The sequence below is a fragment of the Ochlerotatus camptorhynchus genome, unplaced genomic scaffold (genome assembly GCF_037179485.1).
Source record: "Ochlerotatus camptorhynchus isolate MF236.1 unplaced genomic scaffold, CSIRO-AGI_Acam_v1.1 ptg000361l, whole genome shotgun sequence".
NCBI classification, from domain to species: domain Eukaryota; kingdom Metazoa; phylum Arthropoda; class Insecta; order Diptera; family Culicidae; genus Ochlerotatus; species Ochlerotatus camptorhynchus.
The window spans coordinates 12,353,969-12,376,419 of record NW_027040849.1 but is presented as its reverse complement, the minus strand read 5'-3'; the positions used below and the strand labels follow the sequence as shown (position 1 = coordinate 12,376,419).

The following is a 22,451-nucleotide window of genomic DNA, read 5'->3' as shown; positions in this document are numbered from 1 at the left end:
TATTGAGTTTTTGTGCTAGAAACACCAAAAAATGGTCAGCGAACTATCACGGGGCTTCCGCGAGGACTGCTACACCTTCCTGACCGAGTTCAACCGCCACGAGTCGATGGAATTCCGCCACTTTTGCTACGAGTGGAAGCGAATGAACTTTCAGTTTGTGTTCTAGTAAGTCGGTTCTCGAACAACACTAACTTTTGCTTGAATTAAATATTAATTATTAACCATTTTCAGTGGCCGAAACACGGACGTCGATATGGTCGCCTTCGTGGCGGAAGCACTGACCATTGTGAAGCAGATTTTTCTCAGCTCGAAAAATCCGCTGGAAAAGATTGGTGCGTTCTACCTGCTGTACACTTTGTACTTCAAACAACCAACGGAACGGTTTTGTAAGATTCGAGTAACACTGGTGGACTGGCGAGAGTTTAAACGATTCATTCAACGGCCTGCACCGGAGCAGTACTCGCTGGAGATCGCGGCCATCTTTTGGAAGATGTTCATCGGCGACGCCTTTCGGTTCGTGCAGGACGAGCTGGAATATGGGTATGATTCGTTTTTCGGAAAGGGAACGCAGATGGGGCGGTTCGACGATAAGAGCCGGGAGGCGTTCAAGATCGTCAAGGAGGCGGAGAACGATTTTCTAGCAATGAAGGCCAGTACGGGGTTGTTTACGGCGCTGGATGCACTGGAGATGGGATACAACGAAATGAAGGAATCGTTGGATGGTAAGTAGCGATTGTTTATTAGATTCATTTATTGATTATTTGGTAGGTAGAGGAAAGAGGTGGTCCCAGAAAGCGAAACGTTCGGTGAAGAGACCTGTTTCCATCCTAAGATCTTCTCCGATGTTGAGGTAGTTGTCTTCTTGATCAGTCACTGGGATCCAGTTTGGCTGGTCGATTCCTTTGGCCGTGTTTGGATTACTGAAATTTGATCAGGTTTATGAAATGGCAATTTAGGTCCATGAACAGGGGTTACTTACCCAGTTTCGGCGAAAGCCGTCCACATCCCGGTCAAACGTTCAACAGTCTTGCTTTCCGGATCGGTAGCATTAAAGATGGGTGCCACCCAGGGAATCGATAGCAAGTACAGTAAATCGTCGTGGTGAACAGCTCCATAGGGGGTTCCTTCAACCGGATAGTAAAAGAAACTGTACCGTCCGACGTAGGAAAATTTGTACTGATAGACCGGGGTGTGCCGTGACGCCAAATGCACGAATCGATGCACGGCAAAACCGATTAAACTGTCGGCGAAAAGCTGCAATGGTTGCAATAAATGAGCACGATTCACAAGCGGAACAAATATTAGATTCTACTCACGTAGTTCAATCCCAGCAGGGAGCGGTTTAGACTTAATGGCTCGTTTCCTAGAAATTGCTCCCGTAACTGTCGAGTTATATTCAAACGGTTGGCATAGCCTTCATAGAGGAAAAGTATCGGTGCAAGCGTAACAAAATTCTTATCCAGCTCGTTCCTCAGCGTATCATTTCTCAAAAAATTTACGGCAGGGCTAGCAAACTCGTCCTGCGTAATTCCCGCAATCACCGGGACCTTCACAAAATCCCCTTTCACGAAGGCCTCCGTTGGATCCTGAGTCAAGAATCGTTCTTGACCGAAATCGGGTTCGACTACCGCTGTCCAGAGCAGCACCGGGTTCCACGATAGGACGAACATCGCTTCCAAGCTATCAGCAAAATCCGACGCCGGTTTCTCCCTCAAACACTCGACCATTTGAGCAACGGAATCCGTTCCACACTTAAGCAACTCCGCCTGCTTTCGTGCCAGCTCAATCTGATCGGTCGGAATTTGCACCTGACTCACTCCGGAAGCGCTCATCACAATCACCCGATGGAACAGCCCCCGCGACATCGGTGAAACCATGTGCAAAGTATTGCTCAGTGCGCCGGCACTGTAGCCCATCAGCGTCACTGAATCTGACCTGCCTCCAAACGCCGAAATATGATCACGAACCCATCGCAAAGCCATCACCTGATCCTTGAAACCAGCATTGCCAGGACACTCCTTCGTTCCGGTACTCATGAATCCAAGCGATCCCAACCGGTAGTTAATCGTCACTAGCACCACGTCCCGATCCATCAGGTTTTGCGGCCCGGCATTGTTTCTACTTTGCCCGGAAAACACGTAGAACCCACCCGGATGAATGTATACAATCACGTCCCGTGGACGAATCCTCACATTATCCCCCGGAATCACACTCGTATACACGTTCAACCTCAAGCAATCTTCCGACACTTCACTCCGATTGTACGCCGGCTGCGGACACATGGGACCATCGTCGGTCGCATCCAAGGTGCCATTCCACGCCGCCACCGGTTCCGGTGCTTGAAAGCGCAGAGCTCCCACAGGTGGATTGGCGTACCGGATGCCACGAAAGGCGTAGAATTTACGTCCCAAGCGGGACTGAAGGATCGAACCCCGGATGCTTCCGAGTCCGGTGTGGACGACGGGTGGCTGGTTGTGAGCGATTGTGGTAGCGCCCAGATGCGCGAGTAGAACGATCAGCGCAATGAAATGCATCGTCGCGCTGCAGTCGCTGCTGAGTTTGGAGATGGGACTGTGAATGGCGTTATCAGATCGGTGGCTGCCGAGTTAAATAAGCGGCCGGCGGTAGGGGGTTTTTTTTGTTTTGTTTGTCTGATTGATTGTGCATATGCATGAAGAATGGGTAATATTGTACGTGTTCATTCAACGTTCAGCGTGGGGAGCATGCCTAAATGACGTGGCATTTAAGGGGTTATGTTCGTTCATGTATTAGGAATAGCCAAATACGCTACGATGGATGAGTGGCCTAAAATTAGTCAAACATATGAAACGTCATTTATGGATGATCCTTTGTAGTCGAAACGTCGAAGACTGAGTTGTAAAGAGATTTCCTACAAAGAGTTCATACAGATTGCATACCTTTGGGCAAATTATCTAATCTGCCTGGCTGGAAGTTAACATTCTTTGTGAGGAAGTTGGATGTGAATCTGGAAACGTTATTAGTCGTTGATCTTTATCACTATTCCGTCTTCGATGCTATGAATGTTACAATGATATTGATTTAAACTTGACAAAAACAAACAAACAGGTAACTGGGAAAGCCCAGATCATACCGTTTGTTGAGAAAAACCACAACTTGAAGTCTTAATTGCTAGGTGGTTTTCTGTATACCTAAATGCTTTCGGTAGCTACAAAGAGTAACAGTTGATTCAATAATTGAATATTCATTAACTAACGCTCAGTTTGTTTTGTCTCACTACTTTTGTACACATTAGATAATTAGTGTGAACGTGTTGCAAGTTACATTTATCCAAATAGGCAGTTCTCACCGTGGTCTGTATCGTAGTTAGTTTAGTTTAGTTTAGTTTTCCTTATTTTGGTTCCCGGGGCTGGTTCATCTCCGGACAGGATAGTATCGTACAAGCAAGATTTTTCTGAGTGAATATTTTGTATAAAACCTTTGTAACTGTTCGTTTTTCCCGGCAAGTTCAGTAGCAAGAGACCCCTAGAGCTGGGTCTCAGGATCGGCTTACTACTTGGTAATCACGAGGAACTTCGCGGACAAAATGTGCAGCGTACGGTCACCTGACTAGAAATACTGTGTAGTGTGAATTTATTGATTTAAAGATTTACTTTCCCTAATAAACGGGTACCATACACTAACGCTATCATAGATGATACGACCATACCACATAAAGTTGGGATGATATTCCGAATTGGTGGTTAGGCGCTTCTTATCGTTATTGTTTATGCGGGTTGACTTTGAGGGTTTTTATTTAACAAATTGGTGTGTTGAAGGGATTGGGTTAGATTTCTGTAATTTATTTTTCTGTTTGTGGGTGTGGATAAAATTAACTGTGTTCTTCGCTACGTACCACTGCTTATTCTGGCGATATGGCGACGTCCTGCGAGCGCTCGCTGCTGCTGCTGCTGCTACTGCTGCTGACGACGAGCTGGCAAGCTGATTCCCAAAACAGTGGGTAATTACTGTTTATCCGCACGCTGGTTTGGCGGGGTTCGTCGATGGTATGTGGTTGTGTAAGCCTTTCATGCGTCCTCCCTTGTTGACGGAGATTGACACGGCCCAGGACGATACCAGAGTGACCGTGTGAAGAGGAGGAAGGCTCCTTTACGTTTAAGGGTTTCGCCCCCGAGCTTGAAAAGCCTCCTTACGGGCGGCTGACCCAGAGGTTGGATTGGTCCTTTGCGGTTAGACGTAGCAAACCGAGGTCTACTACGCCGAATCGTGTGCACCTGGTCGAGCTTCTCACCAGACAAAATGGCGACTTTCAGTCGAATTAACACAATACAAAAAGGTCCTGTGAGGGTAATGGGAGGTATTAGAGAAGCCGTACTAATCTTCTAGTCATTAGTAGTGAGCTAGATTTAGTAAGTTTTTAAGCGTACCTGACGAATCCACCGTCTTCTCCCTTTTTCGCTGGATACCACTCACTTAGTAATGTGAAGGACACTTTATAATATGGCTCTTGTGCACACGAACGCCTGTAACTTTATGAGCAATGGCGCTCCTCCTTATTCTCTTCAATCCCGTTGTTGCTTCTTTGTTGCTGTCTGTGAGGTTGGGGGGGGGGGGGGGGTTTCACCACCTTTGTAAACTTTGACCCACTTCGCCTGCTGGTCTACTCTTCTATCATTTAGTTGTTGTACCCACTGACTTGAATGCGATTCACCCCACTTATTTTGTACAAACTTCAAATTCTACTAACCTATAACATTTTTAATAGACACTAGGTACATTTTTACTAACATTTACTAGCCCTACTACTAACCCTAAATTTAATCCAACACCACTTAAGGGGGTAGTCCACTCTGGCGGCATGAAAAATAGGTCATTTTCACGAATTTTTTTTTTAGGGTAAATAACGATCAATTCAAAAAAAGGAATGCATGGTTTTGTCAATTGAAATGTCCTCTTTAATTGAGATTTTTTTTGGCGCGATTGGATGTCTCCTGTAGCCGCTGCACCAGGTTCCCCAGGAGACCTCCCGTCTGAGTCGCCGCGGGGCGGGACGTCTGGCGGTCACACCACTGGAGCTGGAACAACGAATTTTTTTGTGGTTATTTTCTGATAGATGACCCAGTCTTGTACGTAGCCGTTTTTGATTTGGTTGAAAAATAAAAATTTGTCAACGTTTTGAAAAAAAAACAGTTCGTTTTTGTACCCTAAAATTGGAGATAAAAGCTTGCACCAAAAATCCATTTTTGATTCTTTTGAAAATCGGCTACGTACAAGACTAGAAAAAAGGTACTTAACTCGAAAATTCAATCACCGTTTAAATCGAATGAGCCGTTTCTAAAATACAGCGCCCGCCAATTTTATATGTAATCGCCGGTAACGGGCGGGTACTCCGAGCGCTCACCTGAGCGCGCTTGGAGCGTCTGGACACGAGTCCACTAATCGGCCTATAACTTTGGAACGATGTCACTTGCGGACTTGCGGTCAAGTCTATGTCAAAGTAGACATTCCAAAGTATTTTTTAAACCAAAAAAAAAGTTTTTTTTTTTAAATTTCCAGAGTGGACTACCTCCTTAACTCTAGAGACGTGACTGTACACAAAATAAAAAAAAATACTAACAATTTGTAACAGTCGATTACACCTTCACGAGATAATTTTATAGCCGCAGGGGGGAAACAACCTTTGTTCTAAAATTTAGCTAATATAAACATTACCAAGTTATTTAAAAAAAGAGTATGATACTATGCAATGATATCCGGTTCCTATTAAAGTTGCTTTGATAAATTTCAACGTAAGTTTTTTTTTTCGTTCAGCCATATTAAAGATTGCCTATCATTTAATCCTTTCCTTGCCAGAAGGTTTTTCGTTGTTTTAAGATGCAAAAATGCAGAGGCGCATCCACGTTCAAATAAAGGACAGATTCTAAGGACATTCTGGTATTTTCTACAATAAATTAAGTTTTGGTGTAAATAACACACTTTTTATCCGTAATCAAACGTGAAAATTTGAATCAAGTCACACTGCACAGTGGACCATGCATGAAATCTATCGAAAAAAAAAATAATGCTCTGGGATTGTATCCCTTTGAGTTGACGTCTTCAACAAAGTTTCTTGGTTTAGTTACACTGTGAAATGATAGCCCTAAATATTTCCAAGCATTCCCAAATCATAGATTATAAGTTGTAATGTTATTATGTAGTCTAATGATTGATGAATAAATAAATCAATTTAAGTAAATTTAAAAGGTTAGGACTATAATTTGGTGGATTAAAACTGTTCAAGTTTTTGCCGCAAAGATGGCGCAGCGACATCATTTTTTTATCTCACTAGAGGTTTGCTGTGCAAAGTCATAGAACGTAACATTTTATGAAAAGTTGCTGAAGCCATGAAAGCTATATATCCAGGGTTGGCAGCAGATTTTAGTGGCTATGTCACTATTTTCAAGTCATTCACTAAAAAGTCACTTTTTTCATCAAAAAGCATTTGCCTTTAAATAATCACATCAAATTACAGCTTGGAACGTTAATTGTCCACTTAGTGTCCAATCACTAATATTTTGATTTTTTGTCAACTCCGTGATCTAGGCATGATCGCTTGTGTTTTGGAGGCATTGATTTTAATTTTCCACGTGGTAGCATAATCAGCAAAGGCGTTAAGGCATCGTTGAAGTTTGTTCGTTATTTCGCGAGGCATCCTTCCTTTGACGGCTATTGCGGTATCATCTGCGAACAGGAAAAACACGCAACCGTTTCCGAGGGGAGGAATGTCGGAAAATTAAATGCTGTAAAGCAAGGGGCCCAACAGACTGCCTTGCGGGACACCTGCTGGGATGGAAAACGTGTCGGAAAGACAACCATTCAACGATACCTTAAACGACCTTTGCTGAAGGTAGTTACGGGTGATTTTAACCAGATGTAATGGGAAGTTGAAGTTACAAAGCTTGTACACAAGTCCGTCATGCCAAACATTGTCAAACGCCTTTTCAACGTCTAACAAGGCCATGGCTGTGGACTTGGATACAGCTTTGTTACTTCGGATGTTATTCATCACCCGTACTAGCTGGTGATTGGTGGAATGCCCCTTTCTGAATCCAAATTGTTCCGAAAGGAGAATGTTATTTTCCTCGACAAACTTGAGCAAACGATTGAGAATGAGTTTCTCGAACAATTTGCTCAGCGCTGAAAGGAGGCTGATTGGTCTGTAGCTTGAAGGCAATGTTGGATCCTTACCGGGCTTGCGGATTGGTATGATTTTTGCTACTTTCCAGATACTTGGAAAGTAGTGCAGTTCCAAGCATCTGTTGAAGATAGCGGTTAGAAGAGACTGCACTTTCATGCTGAGTCTCTTCAAGATCAAGTTGAATATACCGTCAAACCCGGGAGCCTTCATGTTCTTGGTGCATTTCAGCGCTGAGCAAATCTGTTGTACTGTAATCATATCCGCCGGAGGCACGACACAAGGGGAGGCATCAAGGTTTTGTACGCATTGCGCAACCTGATCTTCGAGCGGACTTTGGATATTCGAGCCAAGCAAATGCGATGAAGCGACATGCTTGCCGATCGCATTTGCTTTCTCCTGTGGGGTGATTAAAAGCCGATCGTCATCATTTTCGACTTTGAGAGGTGGAACGGGTTTGGGATGATTTTTCAGGACCTTGGCTACCTTCCAGAATGGTCTGGAGCGGTCGTCCAGGTTCTGGACAACACGCCCGAAACTTTCATTTCGGAGTGAGTCCATTCTGGAAGCAATCTGCCTGTTCAGATCGGCCATTTCACATTTTTTGCCCAGATCTCCAGTACTCTGAAACTGGCGTCTACGAACATTTCTCAGACGAATCAAAAGTTGGGTGTGGGAATCAATGGCAATAAACTTACCCCTCACAGGAACTCGTCGGACGCACGCCTCGTCAGCCACGGTTATGGCTTGGTGTGTTGAGGTTAAGAGAATTGTTAAAACGAGGACTCAGTAGAGGAAATAAGGCAACACGTGTGGACGCTAGTACGCTACAGACAAGAGTGAATTTATTGGTGTTCTTTAACATTTGATATGACGTTAAGCAGTGTTGCCTGAAGGGCTTTCGTTCAGTCGTTGCAAGTCGAACCGGGGGGTTCAACACTCCTCCTCAACGCTGAATGGCTTGAGGCCGATCGCCTCCCGTAGTCGTCGCAGTTTCACAGCTTGTAACGGCTTCGTCAGCAAATCAGCTTCCATGTGCTCGGTCGGGCAATATGTCAGTTGTACGATGCCGTCTCGAACCATATCTTTGACGAAGTTGTATTTCGTGTCGATGTGTTTCGCCTTGCGTTCAGCTCGGTCTCCTCGAGTCAATGCAATGCAACTCTGGTTGTCCTCATTCACCAGAATCGGGAGAACTAGGTGCTCACCAACGTCGAACATTAACTTCTGGATCCATTTTATCTCTTGCAGACATTCCGCAAGCGCCACATATTCAGCCTCGGTGCTAGATAAGGCCACGCACTTCTGCTTATGACAGCCCCATCCGATGAGTCCACCGCCGAACTTAAACAAGTACCCAGAGTTTGATTTGCGGTCACTGGCATCGCCTGCCCAGTCAGCGTCCACAAAACACTCAAGCTTCTGTTCATCACCCCTTAGGTACAATACCGTATCCAGCGTACCTTTGAGGTAACGTAGTATTCGCTTGGCCTCATTCCAATCCGCCTCAGATGGTTCCTTCACTCTTCTCCCCAGTATTGACGTGGCAATTGAAACATCTGGTCTGGTGGTAACGGTGACGTATAACAAAGCCCCAATTAGACTTTGATATGCTTCCGGCGAATCCAATCTTCTACCATTCTCCTCCTTTTGTTTCAGGAAGCCGGGATCCATCGGGTATTTAGACGGCTTTGCATCTTGCATGCCGAATCGCTCCAGAACTCGTTCCAAATAGGCTTGCTGGTCAATACAGTACTGTCCATCATCAATGCGAACACGTATTCCGAGGAAAAATCGTAGGTTACCCATGACGCTTATCATGAAGTTCTGTTTCAGTCCTTGGACCACCTCAGCGAACTCCTCCTCAGTGTAACAGATAACAATGACATCGTCAACATAGATAAGCACAAAGACGCACTTACCCACCCTTTGGCGTATATAAAGACACTGGTCCGCCGTTGATTGGACAAAACCCATGTGTTTCAGCACCTCGTCGATCTTCGTGTTCCAGACACGGGCTGCCTGCTTAAGCCCGTAAATACTGCGTCTCAGCCGGCAGACTTCATTCGGCTTACCACTCTCATACCCCGGAGGCTGGCGCATGAAGATCTCCTCCTGTAGCTGCCCATGAAGATACGCAGTCTTAATGTCCACATGTTTCGTCAACATCTTCCGCTTGCTTGCCACAATCAGCATCGTCCGGAACGTTATCTGCTTTACTACGGGAGCGAAAACCAGATCGTAATCTGTCCCATATTTTTGGCAGAAGCCCTGCGCCACCAGCCGCGCTTTGAATCGGATGAGATTGCCATCCTCATCTGCCTTACATTTATATATCCATTTTGATCCGATAGCTTTCCGCTCTGCTGGCAATTCCGCAAGCTCCCATGTTCCGTTTTCACGATGAGACTGCATTTCATCTTCCATCGCCGATTTCCACTCGGCACACTGCGGACCGGACACAGCTTCTTTATACGACCTTGGTTCAACGAAACTTTGCTTCACCGAATTCACTCCTTCAGAATACCTTATCGGTGGAACACCTGCCGTTGCCCTCTGTGAACGACGAGCGGGTGGAGGTGCGACTGGCTCATTCACACGCACCGGATCACTTACGTCATCATCGTTCCACAGTCCGCGAAGCCAGTCGTTGTCGTTATCGTGCCAAAACCCTCGTGGCCAGCCGTCATCTTCATCGTCCCAGCCATAGAAATCACCTTCGGAGTTTGTATCATCCACCTCGTGGGGTTGTTCTTCTTGTTTCGCCACTTTATCAAGAGTCCACTCGATTTCCTCGCTACGTTCCGAATTTTCCTCCAGCCTTTGATCAATGAGGAGTTGATCCTTGGATCCATCACCAAGCTCTAGAAAGCGGACATCCCGACTGATTTGGATTTCTCCCGTCCGTGTATTCAGCATCCTATACGCTTTATGCTCGGCCGAGTAACCAACGAATGTCATTTTCACAGCTTTGACGTCCAATTTCTTTCGTTTCGCTGACGGAATCAATACGTAGCCAACGCATCCGAATAATCGCAGGTAATTCAAATCTGGTTTTCTGCCAAACCAAATCTCGTATGGCGTACGACCGACGGTCGCAGATGGCAAACGGTTCTGCAGGTAGCAAGCGGTGTTTATTGCCTCAGCCCAAAATCGTTTGTGCATACCTGCATCCAAAAGCATACACCGGCTCATTTCACTTAACGACCGGTTCTTTCGCTCAGAAACCCCGTTTTGTTGAGGTGAGTATGCTGCGGTGTACTCCGCTTTTATCCCTTCCTTCGCGTAGAATTTTCGTAGAGCCTTGCTGGAATACTCTCCGCCCTGATCGGAGCGGATAATTCGCGGTTTGCGCCCAAGGCGATTTTCCACCAATCTTACGTACTCACGAATTCTATCCTCGACCTCCGATTTCTTTTTCAAAAAATATACGTAAGCATAACGGCTATGATCGTCTATCAGGGTCATGTAATAGCGGCATCCTCCTGGAGTTGCCTCCTCCATTGGTCCGCAAACATCACTGTGGATTATATCCAGCACATTTGTCGACGTCTTCTCCGCAACATGCGGGAACGATGGCCGAGCCATTTTGCCTTCGATGCAGCATTCACAGGTCCACCGGATGCCGCAATCGACAACGTTAAGACCCGTCGCCAAATCGTGTCGTCGTATTTCGCCAAGAACGTCTGGATCCCTGTGTCCAAGGCGGCGGTGCCAGATATGTTGGCAGTTTTTCGTGTGATGCCGTGTCTCGGACTTCAACACTCGATCCTCCACGACTCGTAGCCAATACATATCGCTCACTTTATCCGCGACCGCGACTATCGTACTGTCGTACACGAGTTTGCAACCGGTGTTGTCAAATACCGTACGGACACCTTTTGACGCGAGCTTTCCAATCGAAATCATATTTCCCTCTAGAGTGGGGACATACAGCACACCCCGCAGTGTGAGTTCAACTGTCTCTCCACTGTCACCCGCGCACTTAATCATGCAATCGCCGATGCCTTCTACGCGATTTTCACTGCCATCCGCGACGATGACACTCGAACGCGAACCGTGTTCCATTTCAGTGAACGCACTTTTGTCGCTACACATGTGCGAGGTGGCACCTGAGTCGATCAACCAGGAATTTGCAACGTTACGACTTTTATGGCCACGAACCATAAACGTGAACGATCTCGTGTCGTTTTCGCGCACTTGTTTCACTTTTTCTTCCTGCTTCCACTTATTCTTCTTTTTCTTCTTATCGTTGCTTTCCCCGGTGTTCTTCCGGGACAGGAACTCCTTGCAGTCACGCTTCTTATGTCCGGTTTGACCGCAAAAGAAACAAACACCTGCCGGTTTTGCTTCGTTTTTCGCCTTCAGCACACGCTCTTCCTGAACATTCCCGCCGTACAGCTTTTGGCTTTCATCGATGAGCTTTGCTCGCACAAGCTCCATCGTCAGCTCCTGATCTGAACGGCTCTCCAATGCGGTGGTAAGAGCATCGAATGCCTTCGGGAGGCTCCGCAAAATCATGGCCACTTGCATGTACGCGGACATCTTCTCGCCCGAATTCTCCAACCGAGAATAGAGCTCCTCCATGCCATACAAAAACTCCTCCATATTCTCACCTTCGCGATAGTTTGTACTACAAATTTCTTTTAGTAACGAAACCTTTCCGGTGAGAGTAGCTTTCTGATGGTGAGATTTGAGCGCATTCCATGTGGCTTTCGCTGTGGTTTTTGACATGATGAGGTTATGTTGGTTATCTTCCACCAACAAAGCAATGGTGGCTCGCGCTTTTGAATCGCCTTCCGTCCAGGCCGGAGTGACTGGTGCCGGCGCGACACCTGGGTCAACATAATTCCACGTGCCCTCTCTCATCATCAGCATCTGCACCTTGAAAGCCCATGAACGATAGTTCCTATTGTTCAGCCGGATGACGCCCACCTTAGAAAAATCCATTTTCGCTCCAGCAAAAGTTTTCCGGACAAAACCACTTTTGCAACAAAAAAAACGATTTCTCAACCGCACCGCGTACTTTCTTTTCTTTCCGGACAAAACTTTTCTTCTCCCGTACCGAAAAAAAAAATCCCTATTTTTCGAATCGCGTCACGCACTTTCCCGTAATCACTGGCCCCAAAGCTGAGCCCATAACCTGTTGAGGTTAAGAGAATTGTTAAAACGAGGACTCAGTAGAGGAAATAAGGCAACACGTGTGGACGCTAGTACGCTACAGACAAGAGTGAATTTATTGGTGTTCTTTAACATTTGATATGACGTTAAGCAGTGTTGCCTGAAGGGCTTTCGTTCAGTCGTTGCAAGTCGAACCGGGGGGTTCAACATGGTGGAGTCCTTCCAACGCTCGGTCGATGTTCTCCACGGTATCAAGCGGCGGGTTGTCGATGATGTGCCTGTCTACCACGCGTCCAAACTGGGCCCAGTTTACGCGATGGTAGTCCTTGCGCAGGCTTGAAGCAGGAGCCACGTTGCAGCCCAGTTCAGCCACCACCTGGTCGGAGCTGAGTTCGTTCAAGGCTACCGGCTTGGACAAGCCGATATTTGTCAGGAACAGGTCTAGCGTCGATGGGTTGCCCGCCGGTGAGATAAATGTTGGTTCATCCGAAAACCAAACGGAGTACAGCCCATGCTGTGAGAGGTCGAACAGCAGACGACCGTTCTGGTTCTGCTGGTAGTTCCGCCAGGCCTCATGGCGAGCATTCAGATCTCCTCCAACTACGAAGCGGGAACCGGTACGGGTGATGGTGGACAGGTCCTTCTTGAATTTAGCCGCTAGGCCACTGCTGGCGGCACACTGTCGAGGGCAGTAGACGGCGATGAACTGGACGTATCCAGTCGACGACTCCACCTCCACACCAAGGGCCTCGATGATAGAAGTGCGGATATGGGACAGAGTGTGGTATTTTATTCCTTTCTTGACGACGACCGCAACACCCCCCCCCCCCCCCTGGAGCTGGTGCGATCAAGCCGGATAATGTTGTGGTCAGGCAACCAGAAGCTGTCACCGGACTTTAGATGGGTTTCGGTTAGAAGACCCACGTCGATGCTATGCTTGCGGAGGAAGTCGGCAAGCTCAATCTGCTTTGCTCTTACAGAGCAAGCGTTCCAGGTAGCGATGGTTAGCGGTTTAGACACCATATTGGATGATGAACTTACCGAGCACTTGGATCTGTTCGGGTTTATTGCGGCACTTACGTAGAGCACCGGTCATGTTGATAAAAATCTCCATCAGTTCATCTGCTGAGAACAGATCGGGATTGTTTGTTTGAGCTGTTGGTTGCCTCCAGAATCCAGGGGGGGGGGGGGGATGGAGAGCTTTGTCCAGCAGAAGATCCAGACGTTTCTTGGGGGGCGCGGATCGCACCCTGGGATTCGCTTGTCCATGAAGAGGTGGAAAGTCCTCCTTCCTGAAAGCCGGGGCCTTATCCTTCCTTCGTGCTGGTTGATTGTTGGTGGACGTTTGATTTCGGATGCGCTTGAAGTCCTCGCGTTTAGGGCATTGCTTATTGGATCCTTGGTGAGCACCACCACAGTTGGCGTATTTGGACGCTACAGCTTCATCCGCAGCACATTCGGAGGTGAAGACACCGCTGGCACTGAGTCACATCGCGATGGCCGCCACGGTATGGCTCCCAGCGAACGATGATGGAATTGATGGACCGGATGGCTTTCAGTGCGTTGAGCGTCACCGTTCCCTTCTGGAAGTGTACCAGGAAAAGGCTATCCGGATACGCCTTCACATTCTCGTCTCTTCTTGTCATTCGATACACGGCACTTGGGGCCAGCTTGTACCGGTCCCTGATTTCATGTTCGATAAACTTCGGGTCGAAATTTGGTAGGCCCCTGATGACGACCTTGAACGGTTTTTCACCGGGGATATCGTGGGTGAAGAATTCCACCTTGGAAGTCCTCAGGTGGGTGATGACCAAGTCATACTCCGCTTTGGTACGGAGCACCACCTTGGTGCCGACTCTGCCCAATTTGAATTCGGCTTTGACGCCCAGCGACGCCAGATCCGCGATGAGCTCGTTGAGATGGGCATTTTTCACTACCAGCGGAGGTAGCTTCACTCTTGCCGCACTCATGTCGGCAGCATTTTCTTTATCGGCAGCGTCACCGAAATCTCCGTTCGTCGCAGAGGCATCGTCTCGACCAATCGTGCCATCGGACTGGCCTCGATTCTTCTTCCTCTTCTTGCTGCGTTTTTCCAACACAGCTGGCTGGATATTCCCATCCAGCAAACCTGTTCGAGGCAGGTACACCGGAGCTTCCTTCACCGGGGTTCTGGACCTTCGCCGGGCTTCGCGACCGATGCTTCCCCATTACGGGGCACACACACACGCACGACAAACCGCGAAAGAGAGAGCGCGAACACTATCGCCACGAACTTTTCAAACAACTCGAGAGAGCGAGCTAACACCGAACTGAACTGCTTGACGATCAAGCAGAGAATGGGTATATTCCGCGATGTCCGCGTCTACTTTCTGGGTCTTTCAAATTAGTTTTGACGACTGTCCCCAGAATTGCAACTGATCACGTTCAGTAGTAGTAAAATTATGTTTATTTCTGTTGATTATAATAGTACATTGATTTAACATTTTAATTGATTAGCCTACCTGGCTCTTCATATTTGTTTAATTTGATATTCTAATTTAATATTTGCGTTTTTCAACTAGTTTACAGAATACCCCTTTGGGGGTGTGTTTTGTTGAAAAAAAAGTGAAAACCTACCTAACTACGAGCATAACTTAACTTAACGTGTTAGATCATGTATGATCTGATGATTTGATCTTAGACAGGTGTCTCTGAACCTTTCCAGGATAAATACTCTCCGTTCTTCTAATGTCTGAATTCCAACCAGGAGGTGGATCTCAGAATTTCTAGTCCGCGGGGTCTGTTAAGGATCATCCCAAGGATCTTGTTTTGGATCCTTTGGAGTTTGAGGTGATGGCATTTGGCACAACTCTCCCAGATTGGCATCCCGTATTCTATTACGGGAAGGATGATTTGTTTGTAGACAGCAAGCTTATTTTTCAGGGACAGGGTAGACCTCCTGTTGATGAGTGGATACAACGATCTTATCAAGATGCTGCACTTGGTTTTGGTTTTGTCAACGTGCTACCTGAAAATCAGCTTGCTGTCTAGTGTTAAGCCGAGGTAGACTACCTCTTTCGACCATTCCACCACTGTGCCGTTCAGGCAGATCTTATTATTCACCGACGGAACAAGTCTGGGAGATTAAGAGTGTGGAAAGATGATGACCTGGGTCTTTTCCACGTTGATACGGATCTTCCAGCTGTTGAAATATTCAGACAGGAGTCCGTCCAGGCCTCTCTGAAGTTTAGCAGTCAGAGCTCCGATGACCCTACCCTTGTAGACGATGGATATGTCATCTGCTAACAGAGACAACGATCCACCATCAGGGAGAGCCGGTATATCGGAGGAGAACAGGTTGAATAGAATGGGGTCAAGGATGCTTCCTTGTGGAACCCCAGCATCGATGTTGAAAGCATCCGATATGTTGCCATTCAGAGAGACTCGAAACGTCCTGTTCGATAGATAGTTGTTAATTATCTTCACTAGGAAGATTGGAAGACCGTACTGCTGCAATTTGAACACCAGGCCATCATGCCAGACATTGTCGAATGCTTTTTGAACGTCCAGCTACGCCATGGCAGATGTTTTTCGAAACAGACTTGTTCCGTCTGAGAATATTTGTAACTCGAGTCAGCTGGTAGACGGTTGAACGACCTTTCCGAAAACCAAACTGTTCCTCGAGTAACAAGTTGTTTTCATCGGCAGATGTTAGGAACCGATGGTACACTGCTCTTTCGAACAGTTTTGATAACCCTGAGAGAAGGCTGATTGGTCGATAACTTGAAGGAGAGGATCAGTGGTTGATGGTTGTAGAACTTGAGTTCCAGAAGTGTTTGAGTTCCAGATTCAGGATGTTGTCGAAACCTGAGGCCTTCATGTTTTTAGATGATTTGATATAGACCAACAGAAGAGATGAACTAGTCTATGGCTAAAAATCTCTTAAATAAAGTTAAAAAAAATATAGACCAACAGTTCGTCAGCCGTAATCTCGGATTCCTCGGAAAAAAAAACATTGGGAATCTGATGGAGGTTGGTTGCGTTTTCAGTAACCTCAGCTTCGCGGGGGCTGACGATGTTTTGTCCGAGATTATGGGAGCTGACGAAGTGTTGACCTATCGCGGCAGCCTTCTCTTCAGGAATTATCAGATGAACGTAGTGGGGTCAGTGGTGGGATGGGTTTTGGCTTATTTTTAAGAATTTTGGTTAGTTTCCAAAAGGACTTTGCACAATCTGGTAGAGAGCGGATCCTGTTAGCAAAGTCCCGATTTCTGAGGTCCACCATCCTGGCTTGGATGGTTTTTTTAGGCGATTACAGTGGGTCTTAACGATAGACAGACATGGACGTTGGTACTGCCTTCGGATGGTGTTACGGAGTCTTATAAGGTCTTTGGTAGATCTGTAAAGGTTCAGAGTATTGCTCACCTGTCTGGATACTGGCACGTGTTGTTCCCTGGCCCGGGATATCGCCTTCTCGATGGAATGCAGACACCGGTCAACGTCTTCGGGCGACTCCGGAAGGACACCGTAGTCGACAGTGGAGTCGAACTCGACGATTTTTCTCTTGAGCGAGCAAGCGTTCCAGTTTGCAATTTTGATAAGCTCACGGTCCATAACTGAGCATGAAGGTAGCCACAACTTGGAGCTGGTCGGATTTGTTCTTGATGGTGTTGGCAATGTCGTGCATCTTAAGGAAGATGATCATTAGTTCCGCTGCGGTGAACCAAGAACCATCGTTGATTTCGGGCTGCGGTAAGGATGGTCCATCCTGACGCCAGTTTAGCCCAGGGGCTGTCGGGAGATCCTGCGGCTGTGGAGCAGCAGTCGTCTGTTTACCTGAGTTTGCAGGGGCTCTGGCAGTTAGAGCTTGAGCAGCAGTAGCAGCGGTACGAGCAGCAGCCAATCGTTGATTGAGTGACAGTGGTTGCAACACTGGAATCGGTCGTCGTGGAACCGGTGGGAAGTTCTGATCATTCATTTCCGGCACCTTCTTGCGGCCGGGCTGGTTTCTCGTCGATGCTTTCTTTCGTATCTCGATGTACTCGGTGCGCAGGCGCGGGCAGGCCTTGCTTGTAGCTTTGTGAGCAGCACCGCAGTTGGCGCAAATGGGATCGGCTTCATCTAGTCTGTCGGAGGCGTCGGTTTTGTGTTGTTTGCCACACTTGATACAGCGGCTGACCATATGGCAATTCTTCGTTCCATGCTCGAACAGGTGGCAGTTCGAGCATTGGGTGACTCCACGACCACTTCACCACTGTGTTGAACAGGACGTGGATTCCCTAGAGGTCCATCAAAGTTATTGAGCTCTTCACAAGGTGAACCAGGTATAGCTGGTCGCAGTACTTGACGGCCTTGTTGTGGCGGGCCATCTTGTGAATTTGGACCGGCTTCAGTCCATTAGCCACAAGCTCTTCCAAGAGGACGCCTGTGTTCATGTCGTACAGTCCTCGCAGGACCACCTTGAACGGCTTAACAGCCTCGATGTCGTGGGAGAAGTACTCCACCTTGGTCCAGTATAATCTGTATCGCCTTGTAATATTTTAACGCCGGAACCATCAGTTTGTATCCTTCCGTGCACAGCTGGATGGTGCACCGGACACCCTGCGTGATGAAGAAGTTTATTTTTTTTTGCAATCCGGGAGGGAAGTCCTTCACGGAGAACCGATTGTTGTCCAGCAGCTTCTTCGCAGCTGTCGCACTGTCACTGTTGTCTTCAGGCCTAGACCGTTTCCCGGATTGCCGGCACTCGTGCCACCGCGCGTTTTTTTTTCCCATGGCTGGTTCACCGAGAGCGTCTCTATTCAACGCAAAAAAAAACGGAACAACGCAATCGAACGAACGAATCGAGCAAAGAAAAGAAAATTGCAAGTTTTGAGAATTTCAGAAAAGAATAGAGAACCTCAAAGCAGTTCCGTTAACATTAGAGACGTCACATAAATGTTAAAGAAGTTTAGAGAACTTCAGTGAATTGTTAAACCTTCATAATCGTTAGAAAAATAAAAGAAACTTTAGGAAGTCCTATAAAGCTTAGGAAAGTTTAAGAATTTGATGAGAAGTATTGCAAGCATCAGGCTAACTTCTCAAACTACAAAAGGCCTTCAAGGCAGTTTTATTAACTTCAGGTAAAGAATGGGAACTTCCAAGTAGTTCTTTACTTTTAATTCAATTCAGGGTTTCTTGAAATTCTACTCAAAACTATCAGGCTACACATGAAATCTAAAATTCCTCAGAACTACCGTGAAAGCAGATTGCATTTGATGTTTTTCTGAAAGTTTTTTTTTCCAGAACTCCCTTGGAATGAGGTCCTTAGAAATTATAGTAAAATTCCACGAGCCTTTAAAATTGTGCATGAAATTTTACTCCAAATGCTTGAAAATTTCTTGAAGCATTATAGCTTTAAAGTCCAAAACTAGTTCAAATTTGAAATTTCTAGGAAATAAGCTCATTCAGAAAAAAAAAAAACAAAATATTCCAACCCTCTGTTTTTTTAAATTGATTTGTTACTGAAGATTAATCCACTGTGGATCTATAAAGTGTGAATGAAAATAACAAGAAAAATTAAATACTTGTATTTTAAAATTCATTAATTTCTTTAAAATATCCTTGGTAAGAAAATTAATAAATCCTCTGAAAGTTACAGGCGTTTAAAAAATAAAATTACCTGAGGATTCGCGGTTTTCCAGGTATTTGCAGTTAGTAGACACCCTGACTAATACCGTGGGTTTGGCCATACACTTACTATTGAATCCGCTTCAAAGGTTCATATCGTACATGAGTGTTTAAGAGATACTAATTATATAATACATGTACATACTTTCAACGCAGACGCTGGAGTAAGTTGTCCACTGCGCTGCTTTCAATGACTAATTGACTAGAGCTAATCAGAGAAGTCCCCGGTTCAACAAACGTCCGTTTGTCTATGCTCTAAGTTTTACGATTTAATCCATTTGCGTAATCGGACAACCAGTGAACAGTGACATTTGAGTAATCACACATTTTGTTTCCATCTCTAAATAAACTAAACGGTGATTCAAGCGATGATGTACGACAAGGCATCAGGGAGATTAGAGGGGTTTTTCGTTTGAGAAACTGTTATTTATGTTATTTTGATCTACGTCTGTTTATTTTTTTTCGTGTGTGGCGGGGCTTGGTAATATAGTCCCTCTCGACCACACACATGACACAACTCGCTAATATATTAAAATGTTTGAAAACATCTTTCCAAAACGATTTAGCCGTACATTTGTTTCCTGCGATACCACAGAATCGCTAGTCCAAACAGCAGTTCTATTTTCATCGCTTCCTATCTACCTACACACACGATGGGGATATCCATTTTTCATATTACTTTACTGCGTTTCTTTATTTTTAATCTCCCCCATTATAGAAACAGAACCGACGACGGGTAGCTCCGGTGATAAAATCCCTCAATCGAACCTAATGCAGAGCCTACACAAAGACCTCGATGCGCTGATTTCGATTCTCAACACATCGAACGAAGCCCAAGCGGGCGATGACGATGCATCGGATGCCCTGCTGGCGGCGGAGTTTCAGTCGAGCGATAACATCGGTGCCAAGCGGTCTTCCCTTAGGGAGAGGGCTTTCCGAAGGAAAGTACACCGCAAGGATTTGCAGATTGCTACGGCTTCGAACGCCGGCGTTGGCTCTTCGACGGGGAGCAACCGCCAGCTGAGGCCACGTGCCACCAAAAAACGCGATATGAATTCGTCCGTGATGACCGACGATGCGGTTTTCGAAGCGATGAGGTACGTGTTGAATTTCGTTTTAGCCCCCATAAAAATTACAACAGTTGTCACGCTACAGCGCAGCTTGTCAGCATAAATTCACCCACCTTTTTAATGTCGCGCTTTTATTTTCGCATCTTTCAGCACCGACGATGACGATCCGACGGCCGCCTAGGTGCGATTGTGGTGTTCCAGTCATCCGAAGGATGATGCAACACATCACGATACATTTTATTTCACGCGCGCGGCGTTTTGTGTGCTATTTATGAAGTGTGATAATTTCGAAACAGGAATCTTGCAATCGACGACCGCTCGGGTTACATTCATTTCACGCCTGCTGAAGAATCGTGCTAATTTCCACACAAACGGTCGTCGAAAACTGCTGTATCTATGGGGGTGGAAGCCTACAAACGGTGCTGCACCGTATCTTGTATGGAGTATCGGTTTCGTGTGGAAGAAATTGGCAAATGTGATAATTTAGATGATAATTTAAATTGAACTGCTATTTGAGCGGATAGCATCAGAAAATACGAATAAATTATTGTATGGTTCACTAGAGTATCTCTTTCTAGAATATGGATTTTTTTTTTAGTTCTGGCTGACTTTATTGACTCCCCTTCCTAACAACCATTCTTCGTGCCAACGTTGTAATGACAACATATTTTTTTAAATGATCGAAGATGGAACGCAAGAGACGTGAAAAAAATCTGCACACTAACGTTGAACCCCAACGTGGTCAGAAGGAATGATCGCAAAGGTTTTTCAAATTTCCAAAATCGACTGTAAATATCGTGCTTAAACATAACCGGGAAACACTACACTGAAACAAAATCCAGTGGCAAAAATACTATATTGCGGGTTTAAAGTTATTTTTTATCTTAGTGTATACCCCCCCCCCCAAGCAAAAATGTTTACCGTTCAAATAAAGTACTCAAAACTTGAAGAAACATTCTAGAAGACATCAAAATGCTACACTCAATAGTTTCGTCGCAAATGGCCATGTCCCACTTTTTGACGTACACTTTGTGAAAACCAAAAACGGAACATATGATAAAATTATGAAAGATTTTGAACGTTAATAACACAGCTGCGCCCGGTCCAATTTCAATATTACCACCCTAATAAACAAATACCATAAACGAACAATAACCCAAATAGTCGAACTTTTCCACAAATGGTTTGGATGATACCCCAAACACGTCGTTAAGCAAAATAACCATAACAAATTTATTAGGGCAATCGATTAGAAATATTCCTACGCATCTTTTAAACTTAAGACCTTATCATTTTTCAAAATGTCACTATTGAAAATTGCACGAACGTGCAACTGTGCGATTTCCCGAGGGGCACGCAATACAAAGAACCGGTACGTTGAAGTTAAAATGCAATCAAAAGCTCGATCAAAAGTACTTTGAGTAATTAATGCGTTTTGAAGTAGTACTGACGGTAATTAAGTTTATCTATACGTAATTAATGTAATTAAAAAATGTACTTTAATTACGAAATTTCAACTGTAATTAATGGAGTTAAAAAGTAGTTAATGTTCTACATTGTGTAACTAATGTAATTAAAGCACTAGTTATTGAAATTAATTTAATTACAGCCGTTGCCTACGTTGGAGTTAAAGGTTATTGCGTGCCTCTAGCGATTTCCCTAACACAGATTTCAAAGTTGAATTCCATCCGGTCTCATTCAATCACCGCGTGGTGAGTGGTAGTGTTCTCCGGTATACAACGAAAGGCTCCCCGCAAGCAGCTATTAAGGCTGGTCACAACCGCTGATCGGATTCAGTTCCAATCACCGTGTGTGGTTGTGTCCGGTCGTTGGCATCAGCAGCAGTAGCAGTGCTTTCGGCACCTTGCATTGAAGATTGTTCTCCAGTACACAACGAAAGGCTGTCTGCAAGCAGCGAGCTGCAGCCCATATGAGCATCCACAGAAGGAGGAAGAAGCCGCACCGCTATTGATCGGAATCAATAGCTCTTCGTGAGTCACTGTGGGCCATCTATGCCAAGCGCATCATTCTCATCAAAAAAAACAAACAGCTCATCAGCCTCATCAGTGTTAACACCCTATTAGCTAAGTATTACTCAACCATCACGACAAAACGGTCCTTTTCAGGACCACCAATTTGTAAAAGAGGACATTTGTAAAGGTCTTCAATCGGATGTCAGTTTCCATATCAAGATAGAGCTAGAATTAGAGCGTAACAGGTTTTGTAAATAATGACTTCTTTCGTTGATATCTCGGCTCGCCCACGCAAATTAACATCACCATCAGGGAGGGTAAGACCACAGACAAACAGACGTAACACATTGAATATTTCTCACTGTAAAACATCGTCGCTAAAACATTACCGCCATTTGTTGAGTACACTGTGGTGGGTAGTACGCTGAACAGATGGCGGTAGTGTGTAAACGTCAAACTCGAGGGAAACGACTATGCGTGCCACAG

General features: G+C 45.7%; 2 protein-coding genes across 3 annotated transcripts; one reads left to right on the top strand and one right to left on the bottom strand.

Moving 5' to 3' along the window:
- Nucleotides 1–20,521, top strand: LOC135709506 (snRNA-activating protein complex subunit 1-like). Of its 2 annotated transcripts, none has more exons than XM_065231895.1 (4): nt 1–165; nt 232–722; nt 19,641–20,019; nt 20,143–20,521. In XM_065231895.1, exons 1-4 carry the CDS (start codon nt 32–34, stop codon nt 20,171–20,173), a joined length of 1,035 nt encoding a protein of 344 aa, XP_065087967.1. In that variant the 5' UTR covers nt 1–31; the 3' UTR covers nt 20,174–20,521. The 2 variants fall into 2 exon arrangements, with proteins under 2 accessions (XP_065087967.1, XP_065087968.1); XM_065231896.1 differs by having other exon boundaries at nt 90–169.
- On the bottom strand, nt 731–2,567 carry LOC135709472 (juvenile hormone esterase-like). The gene is made up of 3 exons (XM_065231833.1): nt 1,317–2,567; nt 980–1,254; nt 731–920 (listed from the first exon to the last, which is right to left on the bottom strand). The coding sequence occupies exons 1-3, from the start codon at nt 2,532–2,534 to the stop codon at nt 758–760; spliced, it is 1,656 nt and encodes a 551-aa protein (XP_065087905.1). The 5' UTR covers nt 2,535–2,567; the 3' UTR covers nt 731–757.
- Nucleotides 20,522–22,451: the final 1,930 nt, after the last annotated feature.